This window comes from Stegodyphus dumicola, chromosome 2 (genome assembly GCF_044657685.1).
Source record: "Stegodyphus dumicola isolate Sdum_Otavi_A_Nest chromosome 2, ASM4465768v1".
NCBI classification, from domain to species: domain Eukaryota; kingdom Metazoa; phylum Arthropoda; class Arachnida; order Araneae; family Eresidae; genus Stegodyphus; species Stegodyphus dumicola.
In genome coordinates this window covers 202,839,768-202,860,938 of record NC_140769.1, presented here as the reverse complement: position 1 = coordinate 202,860,938, position 21,171 = coordinate 202,839,768, and the positions used below count along the sequence as shown (strand labels likewise).

Sequence of the window (21,171 nt, the reverse complement as noted above, 5' to 3'; positions counted from 1 at the left end):
ATGTTATATAAGAAATAATACACCTTTGAATTCGAAACATTTGAGTTAAACGTCTATCATTAAACACGTATTTTTTATTTGCTTGAAGTGTTACTCGTGATATGAAGTCCATGATCAATCAGAGAATATTTCATCTTCTACACCTTCCCTGTTCACTCTGAACATCTTGCTCCATTCAAAAGATTTTTATTATGATAGAGTACTTTCTGTATTATTCTTACAGACTTTCTGTAGCATTTAAAATGCTTCTGTAGAAGCGTAAAATCAAAATTTAATGCTCAGTTTATAGAGTCATTAGGTCAGTTGGAAGCAGAAAAGACGAAAAATATGCAACCACCTTCGCCGGGAATCGAACCACGGACCTCTGGAATACCGGCCTAGAGTGCTACCCTTACACCCCGAAGGCACGCTAGGGAAGGGGGGAAATACCTTATATACTCCCCTTTTTAAAGGGCGACTAGGGTTTTAGGGGACCTAGTCGGCAAATCCTGGGTGCGGAGAATCATCATCCACAGCCCTTTTAGTTCGGGCGCCACTTGTAGAGACATTAGGTTACTTGGAAGCAGAAAAGATGAAAAATGTGCAACCGCCTTCGCCGGGAATCGAACCACAGACCTCTGGAATACCAGGCCAGCGTGCTACCGTTACACCACGAAGGCAAGCTAGGGAAGTGGGAGAAATACCTTATAAGTTTAAATCCGCTAAATCTTTGCTCAGTTTCATTCGTCATTTTGGGAAATCATCAAACCAAAAATTATTTATTAATTAAATATAAATTTATTTAGTTGCAAGGAGGAACTGTAACATGGATTATTGCCAAAAATGGATGAAATTCATGGTAACTTCTAAAACGCTGCGTAAGAGATTACTTTGCAAGTATATATTTCAAATGAATTACTCCCAAAACTTGTTTTTATCGCAGAAGTATATTTTTCCCCCCGCTGAATTACTGGTTCACACTTTTCTTTCACACTAATGGAGTGATTAATCGGAATGATCCTTTTTTGTTATAACTGTTTAAAAAATATGTTCAAAACTCCATCTGGAGGTAAGTCCTTTCAGGATATCTTATTCGCATTCAAGTTAATTATGACGTATTTCTAAAGTTCAAATTGATCTAGGAAATCATAGCAAATTAAAATTTGATAGTTATAAATGGAATCCAAAATACATCTAATAGTTTCTGAAGTATCAGAAAATTATTTTAATCAGGGTCATCAATGCAGATATTCAGTCATTAGTGCAATAATATTTTTCCGCGAAAAGTATTCAATATACATACTTACGGATTACTAGGTGACTTTTGTATTTGAAATTGTCAGCCCAAGTCAAGTGGTTTAATTATAGTTTTCAGCTGTTTTTAACCCTGTTTATTTCACAAATTATTTTTGCTTTTTTTTTTATCCATTTTGCTTATACACTGCTAGCCATTAAAATTGCTACACCAGAAGAAAAGCAAATAGAAGAACCTTATTTATTGTTCGTATACAGTATGATGGGAGGAAGACATTAAGTTTTCTCGTGGTTTGAGGTACACAGCTTGCAGAATTCAGTGTAAAGAGCTGTCACCTGGCAGCAGCAACAGTTGAGTATCGAATCGAACTGACTTGATAATCTTAGACATTGGACCTAAGTTCCTAACTCAGGATGTGGCTGTGTAATCCCGTAAAGCCGACAGGACAACATTTCCGCCCACTTGGGCAATATATCTGTCCTCTCGGGTTTGAAAGGCCCGAAGCTGCTGAGATCCTGCAGGTTGTTAGAATGATCCTTCTGCACCCATCGATTTCATATTCGCATGAAGGTTATGAGATTCCATCCAATACGAACAGCAATGTCTCAGAACGATAACCGCAGGCCTGATAGACCGCGATCATTCTATCATCGAATTTCTTACACTACTAGGTAAGATAATTTCCTTCTCACACGCGGCATAACCTATATACGAATAACCAACGTTCAAATGCGATTTCCAAATCAAAAATCGAATATTTTGATACTTTTGTTTTTGTTGGCTTCAGCATGAAATGTATCATGCTATTTCCGGAACTTCAAAAATCCCAGGGTAGGGTTGCCACAATACTAAGCCATGAGAAACTTTCCAGTAGGAAAGTCCGAAAATTAAAAACAAAAGAAGACCCTAGTCTCGGGAGTGCCAGGAATTTGGCAGTCAAATAAAGTTTGGTAAACTTGAAATACAAGTAAAGTTTGGTAAACTTGAAATACAAGCAAAGTTTGGTAAAAGCCTCACGTGATTTGGATAGATGAATCAGGAATATTGTGTGATCATATGGTGCGAATCTTCCAGAGCGGATCGGTAAGAAGTCGGAAAATGTTCGATTGTAGCACTACGACAAGTTCAGGCATCAGATAAAAGTGGGATGAACGCAGAGCAGAATATAAAATTGGGAGATGAAGTGAATGTGAAAAACAAGAGTAAGTTGGAGAGAATTAGCTGTTCTGAGAAGTAGTACTGAGAACATGAGTAATGTATGGACGCAGATTAATTTCCATTTCAATCAGTTCGTATTTAAAATTATCTGGATAAGTAACATCTTCGTTGTTAATTGCCTTGGCTTAAAAATTGCTGTTAAACTTGTTGTAAAGGTGATAATGCCAACCAGTTTGAAGTCTCTATGTAACTGATTATTTCTGATAAATCAGGGAGCTCCTGTGATTCTACGTGGAAAGTTGTTTTGAAAGGTTTGCAGTTTACTGAGATCAGATCTAGAGGCAGAAATCCAAGCTGGCGAGGCATATGTTAGAATGGGCCGTAAGAGAGATGTGTATATACTCTTTTTCGGTGCAAGTTCTAATGTAGAGGAAGGTTCAAGCAGACATTTAAGTTTTCTAGAGACACCAATGACAATAGAAATATTCACATTCCATGTAAGGATGGTGTGGAAGCGTACCTCTAATCTAGGGGTATTTTGTAACTTTAGGCATCGCTTCCCTAAACAGCGTAAGATTCTTGTACACATTTTTGCGTTTATGTCGACAAATGAGGAGATACTTTGAGGCGTTGATGCTTGTACTGCAATGGCAACACCAGTTCTCTGTCTCATGCACCAAGTCCTGAGAAATCCGCTGTATAATCTTCCTATTTATACTCAGTGTAGAAGACATTATTTACACCTGCTTTGCGCGCTTTGGAATCCTAGTCAATTGAATATCCCAACATGCAAGTACCTTTCATGCAAATTTGAGATTTGTTACATGCCGCCTTCGTGGTATAACGATTTTAATGGCCATCAGAAGAGATGGCTTCATATTTCCTCGCATTCTGAGCAATTCGTTTAAAAAATGTGCGCATAATAACTTGTTTTCGATAAGGTTAAAATTGTCTTTATAGTAGACGCACGTCACTGAGTTATGCGAATGATGTCAAATGCGCAGCTCTCCGACGCACCTGAAGTAAGATATAAGGGAAGGAAAGTGCAGAAGGGGCAATATTCGTGTCGTTATTTCTGCCAGACGAATTATCGAAGAAAGTCGGTTTTTGTCACGGAGGATACGTGTAATAATTGATAAGTGACGGAGGACGCGAGCACCAACCCTCTACCATAGAGGTTAATTGGTATAGCGCCGCGTCCCCCTTGCCTAGAGCACCGCAAGAGTGATGGTATGGGGAAAGATACGTGTAATAGGAGAGAATGCCAGGCCGCCGTCAACGAAGCCACTTCCAGCAGATAAAGGATGTTACGAGGGGTATGGTGATTGGACTGAGAAGGGCGGGTTGGTCCTTACGTCAAATCGCAGCTGATACCCACATCGATGCGAGCACGGTGCATCGGCTATGGCGAACATGGTTGGAACAAGGAAATGTGGGAAGAAGGAGAGGTGCTGGTGCAGCCAGAGTGACGTCAGCACGCGGGAATCGACGCATCCGCCGACAAGCTGTGGCGGTCATTTGTACCGCGATTCTGCAGCATGTGCAAGATACCCTGGATGTTCCCGTGTCGACCAGAACCATTTCCCGTCGATTGGTTGAACGTCGCCTGCACTCACGGCGTCCGTTAAGAAGACTGCCATTGACCCCACAGCATAGACACCAACATTTAGAATGGTGCCGGACTGGAGCGATGTGGATGATAGAATGGCGAAATGTCGTAGCCTCAGATGAGTCACGCTTCTGTTTATCTAGTGACAGTCGCCGCATACGTTTGTGGCGTCGACGTGGAGACAGATCTAATCCGGCAGTAACTGTGGAACACCCCCACCGCACGACAACGTGACATAATGGTTTGTGGCGTTATTGTCTACTATTCCAGGTCACCTCTAGTTCATGTTCAGGGCACTATGACGGCCCAACGATACTTGGATAATGTACTGCGGCCGGTGGCAATCCCCTACCTTCAGGGGCTGCGTAATGCAATTTTTCAGCAGGATAACGCCCGACCACACATTGCTCGCATCTGCCAAAATGCTCTGCAAGGTATACAGATGCTTCCTTGGGCAGCGTACTCTATGACCCGTCACCAATCGAACTTGTGTGGGATGTGATTGGACGGCGTTTGCAGACTCTGTCCCTGCCTCGTTCAGAAGTCGAACTGTGGCAAATGGTTGAAAGGGAATGGAGAGCCATCCCTCAAGACACCATCCGCACTCTTATTGACTCTATGCCTAGACGTGTTTCTTCGTGCATCGCTGTCCGCGGTGGTCCTACAGACGCCGTTCTCGCTCTGTATTCTGACTAATCATTTTGAAATAAAGATCACTTTTTGCTGCTTGCTGTCTTTGCCTTTTTTCCAAATTTCATCACTTCCTGACCACTCCTTCTTGGTGTTGCATTTTCAATGTCGAGCAGTGTATGTCAGTTTAAGTTTCGCTAGGTTTACATCTGGATATATCTCTTTAAATTCACCCAGCGCCGGCACCTAGAATTCCGTGTATTAGCTACGGAATAGCATAATAAATCTGTTCCCTACTTCTCCCTTTTAAAAATCTAACATAATCTATATTCCAATACAATATACTATAAGAAATGAATGGGATCGAGAATCACATTTACCATCTATTTAGCTGAATGGGAAATTTTTTCATAGAGAAATGATAAACTTTTGCGTATACAAAACGTTTTGCAATTTTTTAAATATTGTGTATTATAGTTCAATCAAACTTCCCTTTCCTTGACATATGCAATAAATGTGATTTCAATACTAATATTTACGCTAAATCTTTTTTTGTTTGCTTGCTTTGCAACTACACAGAAAATATTTTTTTTATGTATATACAGAGGGTCTTTACACGTTTTTGTAACGATTTTGTAAAGATTTATATGTAAACAAACCTTAGAATTTTATTTTCTAATATGTTCACTCTGATAGCCCTTTTGTTGAACTATCATATTATATCTTGATTTTCAACATAAAAGTCCTTTTCTTAAAACATCAAAGTTGATTTTAGCCCACTCCTCCTTCACAATCTTCCAAAGTCCATCCAATGTTTTCGGATGCGGCTTATAAAGAACTTGTTTTAAAAGCCCAAATGCCATAGGAGACACATCAGGAGACTTGGGATGCATTTAAAGGGAATAGCTTCAATTTTGGTTTCATTTCTCATTCTTCAAAAAAATAGGGCAGTAGATTTTGAGGTATGGCTTGGAGCCTTATCCTGATGGAACTTACACAGTAAAGATTATTAGGATAGAGATGGAATTCCTTCTTTAAAAATAGGTGCTAAAACATGTTTTTGATAGTAATCCGAATGAATTTTGACATTGTTTTCTTCTTTCCTTATTTTAACTTTTCCGCTATGAGAGAATCCAGCAATAACCATAAAACCTTTAGGAAAACAGGCCCACTAGCGGCCGAGCGGTAAAGTCGCTGAACACTGGTAGTTTGGTACGAGGTTCGAAGCCTGCGAACGGGCTGTCTGCAGGGGCGTTTTCGTGGTTTTCCCCATGTGTAACGTGAATATGAGACAGTTTCTCTTAGAAAGTCCTCCACGAAGGCATCCCTCCCCTTAGGCAGATAGCCCTCCTGTGCTTTACCATAATTAAATACATCTACATCTTTAGGAAAACTTTCCTTGTTTTTTCTAAACCAAAATATTAAGCCTTTTTCAGTAGTAAATCGATCTTTTTCTATTGCAATCAGATAAACATATCCAAGCCTTATCAGTTGTAACTATATATTTCTAATTTCACCTGCCAAATAATTTTCATACAACAATCTGCACATAGTCTTACGCTGAGAAACATGTTTCGGCATTAGACGATGAACATCATTTTTTTTGGTTTTGTTTTGATTAGCTTTAAATCAAATTTTATAATTTTGTTCACAGTTCCTACAAAGGTATTTAAAAATTTTTCAATAGCTCTTTGAAGGGCTGTATTTTTCGTTAAAACATGAAATGCGACTTTGGATTTAATAAGATCTTACGTACCTTTGTTTCGTATACATCTTTTGCATTTTTCACAGTCAGATATAAACTTTGACGTTTCTTTCTTTTCATATTAGTTATGTCACTTATTTCATGTATAGAAATATTAAAACGTGCTTTTCAGATCTTTTTTTAATAATTGAATAAGAGTATTTATCTTCGAAGAGCGCAAAAATACAGACTTCGACCCATTGTTTATTCTTCAGCGACATTTTAAAGAAAATAATATTTTTAATCCTGCAGACGATAATTAAATCTTATTCCAATTTGATGCCAGTCACGTTTGTATTTTAAAACTAAATTTAAATTCAATTATTAAAAATCAAAATCGTTACAAAAATGCGTGTAAGTGGCTGTCAAGGTTTTTTTCTTTAAAATCATAAGCTCGGTTATCTGAAATCGGCTGCCACTTCCAGAAGATTTCCTCCCACGGTTATCGATAAAGCTCTTAAAAGTTTCCGTCCTGTTATCATAAAACATTCCACCATAAAAAAAGAACACTTACGAAAGCATTGTTGTCATTCCATTTTTATCTACCTATGATTTAGAAAATGTCACGAATCCTCTACAAGATAAATTTTCCGATTAATATTTTCACATAACGATAAAATCAGTTTTTTTTAATTTTTAAAGGTCCCATCTCTGATTCTAATTGTTGGAGAATTCATAAAATTTCTTGTCTTTATGTCTTGTAGTTTCACATATATTAGTCAAACGAAAAGGAATGTTAATGTTACTAAGTAATACGAGTCCTATGCTCAAAAAGAAAAAATAAACAGTTTTTCAACAGTTAATCATAGCTAGTCACTTTAGAAAAAATTATTTTTGTTGTTGTGACTATCTCATTTGTCTAACAGTAACATCAGAACAAGCTGAAGAAATTCATCTTGGCAAGAAGTGCAAGATTACGCTTTTTGGAAAGAAGCTTGATTACCTTTTGGAAAGAGCCTTGGTTACCTTACAGGTGACAATACGACTTTGTTCAGTTCTGCCCCCAATTTTGATGGAGAGCATTACGGGAAGACGGGTTCGAGGGTCTGCTGCTCTTCTTTCCCTACCATAAACCTTTCGAGAGCACTTTCGGCTCGTTTGTCTCATATTTAGAGTGCTCCCATGCCCCATATACACTATACATTTACAAACACCCAAGCTTTCTCCGGGATTTGAACCCGGGCCCTTCGGTACGATAGTCAACTTCAATAACCACTGTTCCGTCTGAACAGCAAAAAGAGTTATTGCGTTCCCCAATATATCTCCCTGTAATATAAGTGGTTTACAGGTTCAGCTAGCAATTGGAAGATCTATAGCTCGATCACGATGAGGACAAAGTCGATTGTTTAAGTTTCATGCTTCTCAAATCTAAATAATTATGCAGTGGCCCTCGAGCTAAAATGTGATTGACGTTACCAAATGTATCTGATCTACTAACTAGTTACCAAATGTTTTGAGATGGGCGAAAGTTATTGAAACAGCTTCAACAGTTGGTGATTTGTATTTGCCTGAAGCCTTTCACATTTACAGAAGCTTATCATCTTTAATTAATAACACTGATGCCAATCTAATTCTTCTCAACACTTCCAACTTCTTAAGTCTTTTACATTTCATTACTGTGACGCTACATTCCATCTTTGTTTGCTATATCCATTGTACATTGGTATCAGCGTATATTTATTTCTAGACAAAAATGCTTTCCTCTTGAAGAAGAAGGAACGTTCAGTGCCAGATAGATCTCGAAGTCGATAGAATTGTTGAAAATATGCTCTAATTTAATGTAATTTTTAGCCCGATTTTAAACAGTTACGTAGGCGTTCCCGTGCTTTGAAGCTGAGAATGGATGTTTTGGATCTCTACTCTAAGCATATGTCATTTTATCAGTACAGACCTCCCGTAGAACGGTGCTTAAGACACCCGGGTGGCTGGGCTGAAGCCCTACCCCGCGTAGAACAAATATATGCTATTGCAAATTATAAACACAGTAATTTGCAGACATTTATAACAATTTGCTTTAAATAACTAAGTGAAATTTTGACTACAAGGACAGTTTTAAGGGAAATTAAGAGATAGCCTTATGGAGGAAAAAAATTAATAGTAAAGTTACTAAAAGAACAGAAAAGCTGTTAGCCCGAAAGGCGTGGAGCAGGCGAGTGACAAGAAAATAACTGTCTTTACCTCAGGATTTAGTCCTTTGCCGCACAATCCAATAATTTCTGGATGGCTTGTAGGTTAGATTTCGCTTTATTCATGAAATTTGTATTCTGCAAGTACCTGAAGATTTAAAAAACAGTTTTTAAGAGTTCTTGAACCTTAGGACACAATATCCACGAGAGGATCTCCTCTATAGTACTGGGGGTAGATCTGGGATTTCCTTTGGCTTATCAGTATATCTCGATCCACTGGATTCTTGCACCGGCCGTTTTTTAACTTCTGAAAGTTCCAGGAAATTTTCAAGTGACGCTTCTGGGGCTGGTGACGGCTGTGTCTTCTGTTGATTTCTCTGCTCATACTTTGCTTTCTCTGCTCATACTTTGCTTTATAGATTTCACAACCACGGAAGCTACTGACATGTTCCCCACCGCAAAAAAATACAGCAGGGCTTGTTCTCTTATTTCTTGGGACACATATTAGTGCGATGCAAGCCTCCGCACTTAACACACCTTTCTGGGTTATTACAAAAATGCTGCAAGTGCTCGTACGACTGGTAGCGAAAGCACTGAGCTGGCCGTTTCCTGGGACTGTATTTTTCGACGCGAACTTCGAAACTAAACATGTTGTTGAGGTGAAATATCTGGTTGCACTCGGCATTCCGCTTCAATTCGAAAAAGAATATGAGCATTCTTTCCTTTACTCCTCTCCTGGATCTAACGAATTGCTTGACCTTAACCACAGGGAACATTCTACGCACAAGATAGCTGTGAATCGCTTCTTCTTTCATGGATAAGGGTAAGTTCTTTAGGACCGCTCGAATATTCTTCTCACTTTGAAGTTGATACATCTGGAAAGGTATCGACTTGTCTCTTAATGCTTTTGAGGCATTTTTGTAGTCGTTTACGTTCTTAATGTACACATGAATATTCCTGTTTTTCACATTAGATTCGTACGACTCTGTACAGTGCTTCTGCAAAATTTTATCCCCTTCCATCCAATCAGTAGCCTCACCTGGGCAAATTAGGAGAGGGGGCATTTCCACTGCAGTAGCTCCTGTCTCGCCGTTCACATCATCTCCTTCTAACAGTTTCTGGAATTTGTTCATCTGAGTAATATCCATAGGTTCAGGAATAACTGGCCGCTTGGCTGGATTCCTGGGCTGCTTCCATTCAGCATCAGAGTCAACAGCTTTCATTGTAGATTCTCCATCAGACTTCAACTTTTTCTTCTCATGATCATCATCACTTTGGAGAAGTTCCACATCTCGCCAGTCGGTCTGCTTCTGCTTTAGAATGGGCACATTTTCTCCAAGGACTTCTTTGAGTTTCTCTGGCTTAAAATGAGCTAACAGCCCTCGCAGGGTTTCCTCCGAAAAACGATCAGTAGTAGCGGGTCCTTTTTTTTTTGCTTATCAGTACCTTTTTACTTCTTGTTACGAAGTAAAGGAAGTACTGTAATCGCAAAAAACTTTGGGTAATCAATCATATTTCAACGAAACTATCCATTTCAACAGCTGTCAAAACCAATTGAACGATGTGTCTGCGTGACATCAGTACGTATGGACAGAATAAAGGACAGTGTTTGCCAAAAGGATTGTAAAATGGATTCAGAAGAGATTTTTTCTTAATGTTTTACATACGTATATATTTTTGTCGCATAACTCAAGAACGAGTAGCCGTAGAAAGTTGAAATTTTGTATATGGTACTGCTAAGACATGTATTTGTGCATCTCCCATTTTCGTTGCAATCGACTGCACCAATCTTATATATAGATAGATATATGTATATGTATTCCCACTCTGTTACTTGGCTTGGTGAGCTGTTTTTTATTCTTATATATTGGTAAATTCTGCATTTTTTATTTTAAAACTAATTGAACTATGCAGTTTCCATGTTCGGGTAAGGTTGTTATGCCTTTATTTAATACGCATGCAACTGCTGCAGAATTATCAACAATGTGGAGGGTTAAGCCTTAACGAACAGGCATTTGTTTACATTGAAACTCAGTAGAATAGTGAATTAAGTCAGTTTCTGTACCTTCAGTGTCTTTTTGCCGAGTGGGACAAAAAGTAAACTTTCAGTTTTGTGCACCGAAAAATCTGCCTTCTTGGTCGCTGGCCGAATTGCTTGTTTTTGAGAACTCCAATTTTAGTTGTAAAAAAAATTTTTTTTTTTTCTTTCTTTCTTTCTTTCTTTTTTTTTTCTTTTTTTTTTTTTTTAATGTTTTAACTGTATTTGGTGCTGTGTTTTACAATTTTTAATGAACATGTTTTGAGTTTTTATGTATTTTTGCTTTGCCCGGAAGTGGGAACCTAATTAATTGAATGAGAAATATATCTTTAATGAAAGTCGAAGAAATCAGTTTAAATAAAATTCATCAAAAAATGTCTATAATTTAATAGGCCATACAAGGAAGTTATGTGGTGTCCACCTCAAATTTGTTCTAAAAATAAATGCATAATATCGCTCATTTTGTTTGACACTGTATAAAACATATGACGAATTTCTGTTTACTTGATAAACAATCACTTTATACTTGAATTAATCATATCTAAGCATACAAGTTTTCAGTGGAATTCAAGGATAATAAATATTTTCTCCCTCTCTTTTCAGGTGAAGGGGCTAGAATTCGAGTTTCTGCTGTTGAATCGTCCGAAGATGGAGTAAGAGCAAGTATCAAATGGCGATACGAAGGTAAGGGTTGGAAGACAGACGAACTCCAAGCTAAATTATGGACAGAAGAAGGTAGAGAGGATATCCTGACTTATTCGACTCTGAAAAATGTTTTTGAAATAATTGACTTAAAACCTGGTGTAACTTACTCATTGCTGCTTCGGCCTGCTCCTAACATTAGAACCGAGGAGTTTACTTATAAATTTGTCATAAGTAAGTTAAAAGTAATTTACAAAAAATTATATGACATATAAATGCTCTTATTATCAATACATATGTTTTTATAAGCGATAGGAGTCTTTCTTCAATCTTATTGCAAGTGCAGGTTCAATATATTTGTATAAAACAATAATTATTTCAAATTTTCACACATAATTAGAAATATCAGTGATTACAAGCAACAGCATCATTATTCAGCTATTAAATGAAGATTAGAAAAAAAAGGAATTTTATCAATTAAATTACAGTTATTAATAAGAAAGAACATTTTTCTAATTCATTCATAAAATTCTTACCATTCAACAAATAAAAACATTTTTTATCTTAATCTTGCAGGTCTGAGTTACTTTCATTGGGGTCACCTTTATTGGGGTTACCTGCATCTTTGAGAAAAATTAAAAGTATGATACAAGCACCACTATTTGGAAATCAAAACGTAGAATAACGCAACATTCCTTTGAAGAAATCGATGTACAATTTAATAATAGGGCTCTTGTAATTTTCCTTTAATTTATTTAAGAAGAGGTATATTTGTAATGTATATTATGATTTGAAACTTTACTATAACTTTTCTTTTCCATTAGCTTTCACTAGGATGCAAATTATATTGAAAGTATTTAAGGCGAAGTTTTTGAATATTTTGGAGATACAGCTTTTGGCAATGGCACGTGCAGCTATGCATTCCTTCGCCCATGTCTTTCTTATAACATTCTAGCTTTAGCCATTTACTAGCCGACGTTAAATGGCACCTTTCAAAATAAGTCAGCTTAGTAACCCAAATCTGTGGAGTTTCAGTCTAAGATAATTTTAAATCGTAAATTCAACTTTATGCTACTTCACTACTCGCAGGTGGTGGAGCTTTGTGTGCAAGCACATATGGAGCCTTCTGTTTAATTTCAGTTTAAATTAAAATGTTATTTGAAACCTCTATAGGACTTGTGAATTTACATTAGACGGGGTGATAACTCGCATGTCAGTCTGCTAGGGTCTGAAGAGCAGTCGAGTTAATATGACACAAAAGTATATGAAAGCCTTATAAATATACAGTAATTATAGTAAAATATATAGAAACCTATGTATTTTACATTAATCATTCAAAATAATAATGATACTTTCAAATCCAATCGAATAAAAATTGCTGTACCAGTGGCCGAGTGGCAAATACTTGTAGTTCGACCTCGTTTGGATTCGACACAAGGATAAGGAATGATTACATGGTTGATTTTTGTGGTTTTTCCCATAGTACCGGGAATACTTGCCAGTTTATGTCAGAAAGTCTTCCACGATGAAAAGGCATCCCTCTTCTTAGAGAGATAATCTTATCAGGACTACTATTTCATCTAATTGCTTTGGAAAATATGTTGGAGTCCTGAGTAAGAACGAGGAGTTACTACAAACTATGTTCCTAAAAGTGATTAGAAGATACAACACAAGTGGGAAGGGTTTAACTAATCTTTATTCTTCACAGTTTACAGCTACTACTTCCGCACTTCAGGATACAAAGACCAGTACTTATGGTCCGAAATGCAAAAAAAATAAGAATTACAAACTAACTAAATTTAAATAAGAGCTAAAATTCAAATACTTTACTAAGACTCAAATACTTTACAAAGACTAGTAACGCTAATATTGGCCTTTTAATCTTTACGTATGCAGAGCGCAGAAGGCGGGAATACTACAATACATCTTCAGTATCAAGAGGACTAAATTTTGGCCTTAAAGGCGGACAGCAGCTGACTGAAAAGCGCACGTGAAATAAAGTGACGAGAACTCTCTCTCTCTCTCTCTCTAACTCCTTCTTAGCTAAAAGCCACAACTTAAATCCTTAACAGTTTTCAAACTCAAATTGCATACTAAAACTAACCGCATTTATTCTGGCCGGAAGGGGAAAACAAGAGGGGACTATAAAGTTTTAAAATAAAATAAACGTTAGTAAAACTTAAAATCCTTACAACCTTAGTGGCTTTGCCATATTCAGATAACTTAATCTAACCTAACCTAACATTACCGAAAAAAAAATGGAAGTGCGATTGCCAATCCATGTGAAATAAGCCATTTATCATATGTATTCTAAAAATATGATGTTTATGATGAAATATGAATATTATGATGAAATATGCCAGTTACGTACAGAAAGTAATAATTCCAGCAACTTGTATTCCTTCAGTGGATGATTCCTTCGTGGCTTCTATTTTTATTGAACTAAATTATTCCATTCGTTAAATTGATGTACTTTTGACAAATAATAAGGGCATTATTTTTATTTTAAAAGAAACGGGAATAATCTTCTTTAAATACACGAACATTTTCTATAAAACCAAAGTGAATATGAAACTGAATTTTTATATATTTAAAATGGCATTCTGCAGTATAAAAGGCGAAATATTTAAGAGCGATGTATTTCTTCGTAGAGTTTTATTTTAAATAATTCAGTGGGAGTAATGCGATTGTTAATAGAATATTTGATGTTTCGATTTGATTATTTGATTATTAGGATTATCTGTCTCTAAATAAAAAAATACTTTTGTGAATAACTTTCCAAATGAAACTGATCCATCTTTATGGCATGCATGAGGTAAAAAATTGCAAAACACAATTGTCGAAGACGGCTTCTTCAGCCTCTGGAAAAAGAATCCGAGACGATTATAACATTTCGCGACTTCACGCAATGAGACAATAGTCAGCGGCTATTTGAACTGCGATTCCCATGCAATGATTGCTTTCTGGAAATAGAATATTAACATTTGGTGAAAGTTATCTCTTCCTAAATCTTAATACCGTTAATAGGATTTAAAAGGAAAGATTTATTTAAAGCTGAGTGCATCGGTTGAAGTTTTCTGACTTCTATCTACACGTAACTGTCTGTATAAAAATAAAATAATTTAATATTAAGAACAAAAAATTCTACAGCAACTTATAGCAGCATAAATGTTATTCTTTCTTTTTTAAATGAAACTAGAAAAGTCCTTGGTCTTACTGTTTAGTTTTATTTAAAGTTCGGTTATAGTTTTGCTTAAGAAACAGAACATTTGTATGATTTTTCCAGTTAATTCGCATTTTAGCAAACACAAGATTTCCTAACAGAGAATTCCTATTTATTTAGTCATCATACGTATTGTTATGTGCTTTAGGGCTCGTAAAAGGCTGAATGTACACAGAACCGATGAGAGCTTGTTAAAATTTATTTTCTCAGAAGAAACACTTCAGATACTCGAACTTTCGCCAAATTACTCGTGTAGCTCTTGTCAGTACTTACCACTTCAAAGCATAATCAGTAGTTACCACTCCAAACTACTGAGAATGTTACACACAACACGATGCAAAGCGCATCTAAAGAGCGAAGCTCGCACAAAGATCTATCATTATTCCGAGGTCAACTCTGAACTAAAAACTGAGAACTGATGCTCTCTCCGGTCTTAGACAGTTTCCCTCCAGCCACCGAGAAATTTTTAGTACCTTTCATTTCTCGAAATTGCTGGAAGGCGTACACATTTGCAGTTTCATATAGGGCCGGATACAATTACAGTTACATAGGAATTAGAAAAATTACAATTATACAGGGAACTGTCCGAAATGGCGCCAAATAATCGCCGAATTTTACGACGTTTGCAAAGTTCTCGCTAAATTATGCCTAGCTTGGGGCTATTTCGTCCTAAATGGACCTGCACCAGTAATCTTATTTTTCCGGCAAAGCTGCGCTCTCTTGAGGCATTTCCTGTTACTTTATACAAGATATACTATGATTTACATATAATTTTACTAAAATTATTTACATAAGTAAAAAATCCTAAAAATATATACATTTCTCGTTGTAAAAAGGTTCTTTTGATTTTATGAAATAATAATCTTGAAGCTTTGAGGATTGTGGTTCCCAGCTTAACACTTGTAAGGCTTACGACACCTTAAAAGTGTTAAACTTGAATTTGATAGATTACATTGCAAGAATTTTTTTTGTATTTTTTACCTGGTGTTCGATACATCGAGAATAACAGAAAGATCCTACTGTATGAAAGAATTTTACAGTTATGTATTAAGGAATATTATTAGCTATTTTATTAATTTGATTTTAATTTCAAACATTGCATTGTCAATAAAATTAATTAAATAGAATTGACTAAAAATTAAAATGGCAATAATGTCGTTCTTTATATGTAGTATATAGAATAGTGTGAAAGTAAAAATAGTATAAATGGAAAAGATTCAAGCAATTCAATTTTTTTTTTCATTTTCTTTTCAGTTCAGTTTGAAGAGGAAGCTGTCAGTTATGGTGAGTAGTTACGCTTCCTACAATTTATGAACTGATTCAAGATTTTGAAATTTAAGTTTCTATTATTTTGCTACCAAATTTTCACGAAGCTCTCTGACATTTCTTTCACTATTTGATGATAAAAGTCTCAAATAAATTATTTATAAACTGCCTATTTCTTCTAAATATCAGTATAGTAGTTTAGGAAACGAAATCTTACACTCCTCTGAATATACTGACAAAACTTCCAACATAATTAATTTTCAGAATGTTTATTAGTTTTTTTCCCTTAAGTAATTTTCATGATTACCTAATTACAAAATTAAATATCTCTAATTTGCATACAGAAAACATTTAACCTGAGCAGTAACGTAACTTCCTGTTAATGAATATCACAAGATATGCGACAAAGATTCCTGTCCATTAATATGGATTGTCCATAATATGGAAAGCGTTGGTCCGAAGGTTCGATAATTCAACAATTGTCTGCTAATGGAGGAGGGGTTCCGCCAAAATACAGTATCCATAAACATAGGTTCGACTGCACGTTTATCAAATTTCTGGAATCATAACACGGCACAAAAAAATTATACGCATACACAAATAGAAAGTTTGATGGTAGTACAAATATGAAGCGATTTCAATTTAAAGACAGCCACGCATTTTCGAAGGGATTTTGCAAGAAAACTATATTTTTTACATAATGAACTCATATACGAGGTGGTCATAAAAGAAATTCCACGATTAATAAACCTAGTGGCCTATCCCCTCAATCAATCGAAATGAAATTTCGAAAAAAATTTGTTATTTGAAGTTATGAGCTTAAGATTGTGATGCTTCAAAACAACAGAGCCTTCAAGATTACGGTTACAGTAAAAAAGTCACATTTTTGAATGGCAAGACCTACGTTTTTGCTGCGCAAATTGATCATTGCATTGAAAAACTATAAATGGCGTTGGAATAACACTCGTATCATAAAACATTAATAAGTAATTTGGTAATTAATTCCATTTTAGTCTTTTACTAAATTAGGAGAAGTATGGAATGTAAATGTATCATTTTCAATAGCTAAGTAGCTACAGGCATTGCCGTATACCTGCTAGCCTCTTTTCAGATAGAATGCACGTGTTTCCGTTTCTCTCATTCGCTCTCAAAGTCACAACGTAACTTTGTAAGGTATATTTTCATGCTAACTAATATTTTTATAATTTGGATTTGTACTATAGTTTCTCCTTTTCGTTAGCCCTCACTAGGATACGAAGGAAATGCGACTGTTTATGGCGAGAATTTTGACTCTTTTACATAGGGTTTGAGAAGCAACGCTCTGCTCTCATCTCTGCTAAGTTAATATTCAGGGATCAGCCATTTTGTTATCTGAAGTTAAATCGCGTCATTAAACATTTGGGTCAAATGATGTACACTCAAATTTAAAAGTTCTTCAGACTCTATTTAGACTTATGACTGTATCTGTGAAAAACGCCCTACGAATACCTTGAAGCTTTTATTTAAATCTTTTATTTAAACTCTAACTTAACGCAGAATGTGTAGTATAAAATCAAACTCTGCCTCTTGCGAGTAATTGTTAGATAAAACTAAAAGTCGATGGAAGACCGGCCCCTGTGCATTCCTTAAAGGTCATCAGGTGTCACCGGATCTCAATAACTGTTAAACTCCGCTACATTATTATGAAGAACAGCTTGGGAAGAGTTCCGAGGATCTCCAACCCTTGTTACTCTACCAGCAACCACTCCTGAGGGCTTTTAACCTGCCGTGTATTTGAATGCCCTCTTGCCGCATAGACACTAACCACTCACTAACCACTATAACTGTAGCGTCACTAACCACTATAACTGTCTGTGTGATAGTCTTAAATAATAAAAAATTGAATTTGCGAATTAAAATGGATGCGTAGCCTGAGACCACATAATCTGGCCTAACTAAGTTTGGCTCAAACTTTTATCGGACCGAATAAACTTCGAGAACATAACGGTTAATACTGGAATACTAATTTAGCAGAGCTGGTAGAGGGAAAAGAACATGCGAGCGTCGTTGCCAGTAGCTCTGTATAAAACATTTAAAGCTCTTGCCTTAAATATTCGCACTTCGTTTGCATCCTTGTGGGGGCTAACGAAAAAGAGAAGTTATAGTACAGATTCATATTACTAAAATGGGTTAATTAACATAAAATTTGCCTTGCAACATAACCTTGGCATCTCATCTCCATACTGTCCTCAAGTCATCAGGTCAAGTGTGGGAATCAAAACTGTTAGTTCAGGTTCAGTATGTAGTGTTCATCTTAATGAAAAAAAAAAAAAAATACAAAGGGATAATTAATATTGAAATCAATAATTATACTTAATATTGGGCTGCCTATGTAAGAAGTGAATGTTCAAAAGGGTATTTTAAGAGCCGTAATAATAATAATGGTTTATTCGGCATGCACTCTGTACATATACACTGTACTCTCGATTATCCGGACTAATGCCAGTGAAGCTGGTCATGGATAGTTGAAAAACACGGATAGTGCAAACTATCAATTTTCATGTACATTGCACATGATTATTTCTTAAAAACTTTAGTAATTTTACTTTATTTTTAAAAGCGTTTGTATGTTTGTCTAATATCATGGCGTATTTTTCGAAGTGCTATTTTATCACCGTATTCGAAACCCCTTTGGTTGATGAAGTCCAATAGAGTTTCAACAGATGTCATTGCTGTCTCGGGAGTAATGTAATTGTTATTCGCTTGTATTCTCAATATCACTCTCTGCCTCTTCCCTTCCGGTGATATCAATAACATCCACATCACTCAGGCACTGAAAGTCCTATTCAGTCGAATCGCAGTCGGACCATTCCTCGATGTTTTCGCGACCTACATTTACGTATAAATATGTCAAATACGTACGAAAGAAAAAATTCCCAGTGATCATTCAAAGCTTTCGACTATGCATATGCAGAGAAAAATGTGCTAAGAAATCGCTGAAACTAAACCTAAAGACGTAATTTAGTGGTTTTAGAGCATGCTCGGGTTTTTCGTATTTGTTTTTTTACATACTCTCGTGCATAGCGCTGAGTATGCGGGCATAAGCACCGCCACGCACGGATAATTCGCAAATCGGATAATCCGAAACCGGATAATCGAGAGTATAGTGTTGATAGAAGTTATTCTAAAACACATCTATCAAATATATCCATAAAACTGTAAATATATCTAGCAATATATATCTAAACTTTCCAAACTACGTCTATATCGAGAGTCTTAAAGTACTTTCCAAATGCATAAGGGAAGTAGCAGGAATCGAAATAAGCAGATTTGTAACGTAATGTGTATGCAGAAATAGGACATTAAAGTAGAAGCTGAGAGCGCTGGTGGATGAAAATAGTGCCCTGGATTAAATAATCATTTTCCGTGAGTATTTTGAGAGGTATGTATAACTACACGAAGACCGAAGCTGCGGTCGGAAACGGAGTAGCTGCTCAAAGGTTGCACACAGACTGATTCCTGAGTGGATAGCTGCCGAATAGCTCAACATTCGAGAGTATCCAGTAGGAATATCAGGACTACTATTCCTTCTTATCTGCTTTGCGAACATGATGCGTCCTGAATGAGAACAGTGAGCTTACTGGAAGCTATGGTTCTGTGGAATTGTAAAATAGATGACTAAGATGCGAAGAGAGTTTAACTACCCTTTATTATCCACGATATTACAGACGCTCCCGCACTTCGGGATACAAAAACCAACCACTTGTGGTCTGAACGTAAAAATATAAGAGCTACTAACTAACCAAATTTAAATAAGAGCTAACTTTGAATACTTTGTACAGATGCCTCACACTAAGGTTGGCCTTTTAGTTTATTACGTATGTAGAACACAAACTGCGGAAAACTACAATACGTTTTAAATATCGAGAGGGCTAAACATCTGGCCTTAAAGGCGGACAGCAACTGATTGAAAGCTCGCGTGGAATACAGTAGCAAGGAGGCTTACTTTCTCTCCATCTAACTCCGTTCTTGGCGAAAAGCCACAACTTAAATTCTTAAGCGTTAGCAAGTACAGTTTGCATAAACAATTTAAAGCGTTTATTCTGGTCGGAAGTGGAAAATAAGAGAGGACAGTAAAATTTTAAAACAAAATAAACGTTAGTCAAATTTAAGATCCTTACAGGAATTGTGTGAGAGTGGATCACTGCCTGCTTTTAGACCTGATGTTGTTTTAGAGGAAGATATCACAGAATTCTTGCAGTGGAAGAAGCTGCCATAAGTGCATTTGAAATTTCTAATGTAAAAGCTGTTGAATGTGAGACAATCAACCAATTAGAACAGTGTTCTCAAACTCAAATTGCATGCGGGCTTTACAAGTGATCTCAAAACAATTGACAAACCCGAATTTTTTGATGAAAAAGTTCATTAACAAAGTAAAAAATATTTTAAACAAATTTTTTATTTCGCTCACTAAGCATTTATGAAAATATAACATAACTAGCTATAATCAGGTCACAAAGGCAAAAACTCAAATTATTTATTTTCTATCTCAAATGTGAAGTTTGATACCAGCAAGAAATTTTGTAATTCAAATATATTGATAGCTAAATATTAAATTCTTAAACGGATATTTCTTTCATATAATTTTAACACTTCTAGTTATTCCTTAACTAATTTAATACGGGATGGGATTTTAAACACCCTCTATTAATTACGTTGCTATACATTAAAAATTCACTGAAATATAAATGTTGCACAAAATTACTAATTTTTGGAGGGAATAATATCACAATTTTTTTTTTTTTTTTTTTTTTTATTAAATTTTCAGTTTTATGAAAAGGCTAAAGAACAAGATGCCGACATATGTTTTAGCTGTCCTTCGACAACGTAACGTAGTCCAGCTAGGTTCGTCATATGTTTATTTGTTGATTTCCGAAGAATATTGTAACAGAAACCGCATAGTGTGCCATTTCTAGGATAATGATAGCTAAGTTGCTTAACGAGAAACAAATTGTACCAGAAGTAATTAACGGGCATATATTTAAATATTAATATATTTAATTTGAACAAGAACCAACTGTATTGATCGCTAGAAGTGCCAAAAAGACATAAACAGGACTCAGACGCTAGTTGTAATAGATAGCACTATTATTTTAAATCTTCCAACTTAATTTTTTTTCTTCTCTTTCCTTAGAAAGTCATAAACAATTTCTTAACACTGTTACTGATTTTCAGGCGCCCTTCTTACACCAGTCCCTATGTCAATCTATGTGATTGGCTCCGGATTCTTAAAACTGAAGTGGGAAAATGCCAAAACTTTATCCGCAAGTGGACAAATAAGAGAAGCAAGTAAATATTCGATCACTCACCAGAGGGCAAATCAAGATACAAAAACTGTCGAAGTTACTGAGGAAGAATTTCTACTGACACCTTTGGCAATGAGAGAAAAGTACTCATTTGAACTAACGTGCTATTTCGCCAACACTTTTTACGTTTGTGGTTCTATCTCAATTACTACAGGT

At 36.0% G+C, this 21,171-nt stretch overlaps 1 protein-coding gene across 4 annotated transcripts in view; it reads left to right on the top strand.

The window, feature by feature from the left end:
- LOC118197229 (uncharacterized) overlaps nucleotides 1-21,171 on the top strand; it is a 193,136-nt gene that overhangs the window by 79,740 nt on the left and 92,225 nt on the right. For all 4 annotated transcript variants that reach the window (XR_015039711.1, XM_085811641.1, XM_085811640.1 and 1 more), the window contains exons 7-9: nucleotides 11,143-11,415; nucleotides 15,659-15,688; nucleotides 20,885-21,169. Coding sequence is in view for 3 of the 4 variants with exons in the window: in XM_085811641.1 (XP_085667767.1) it covers nucleotides 11,143-11,415; nucleotides 15,659-15,688; nucleotides 20,885-21,169 (588 nt within the window). In the remaining variant the exon portion in view is untranslated. The remainder of the gene's footprint in view (nucleotides 1-11,142; nucleotides 11,416-15,658; nucleotides 15,689-20,884; nucleotides 21,170-21,171) is intronic.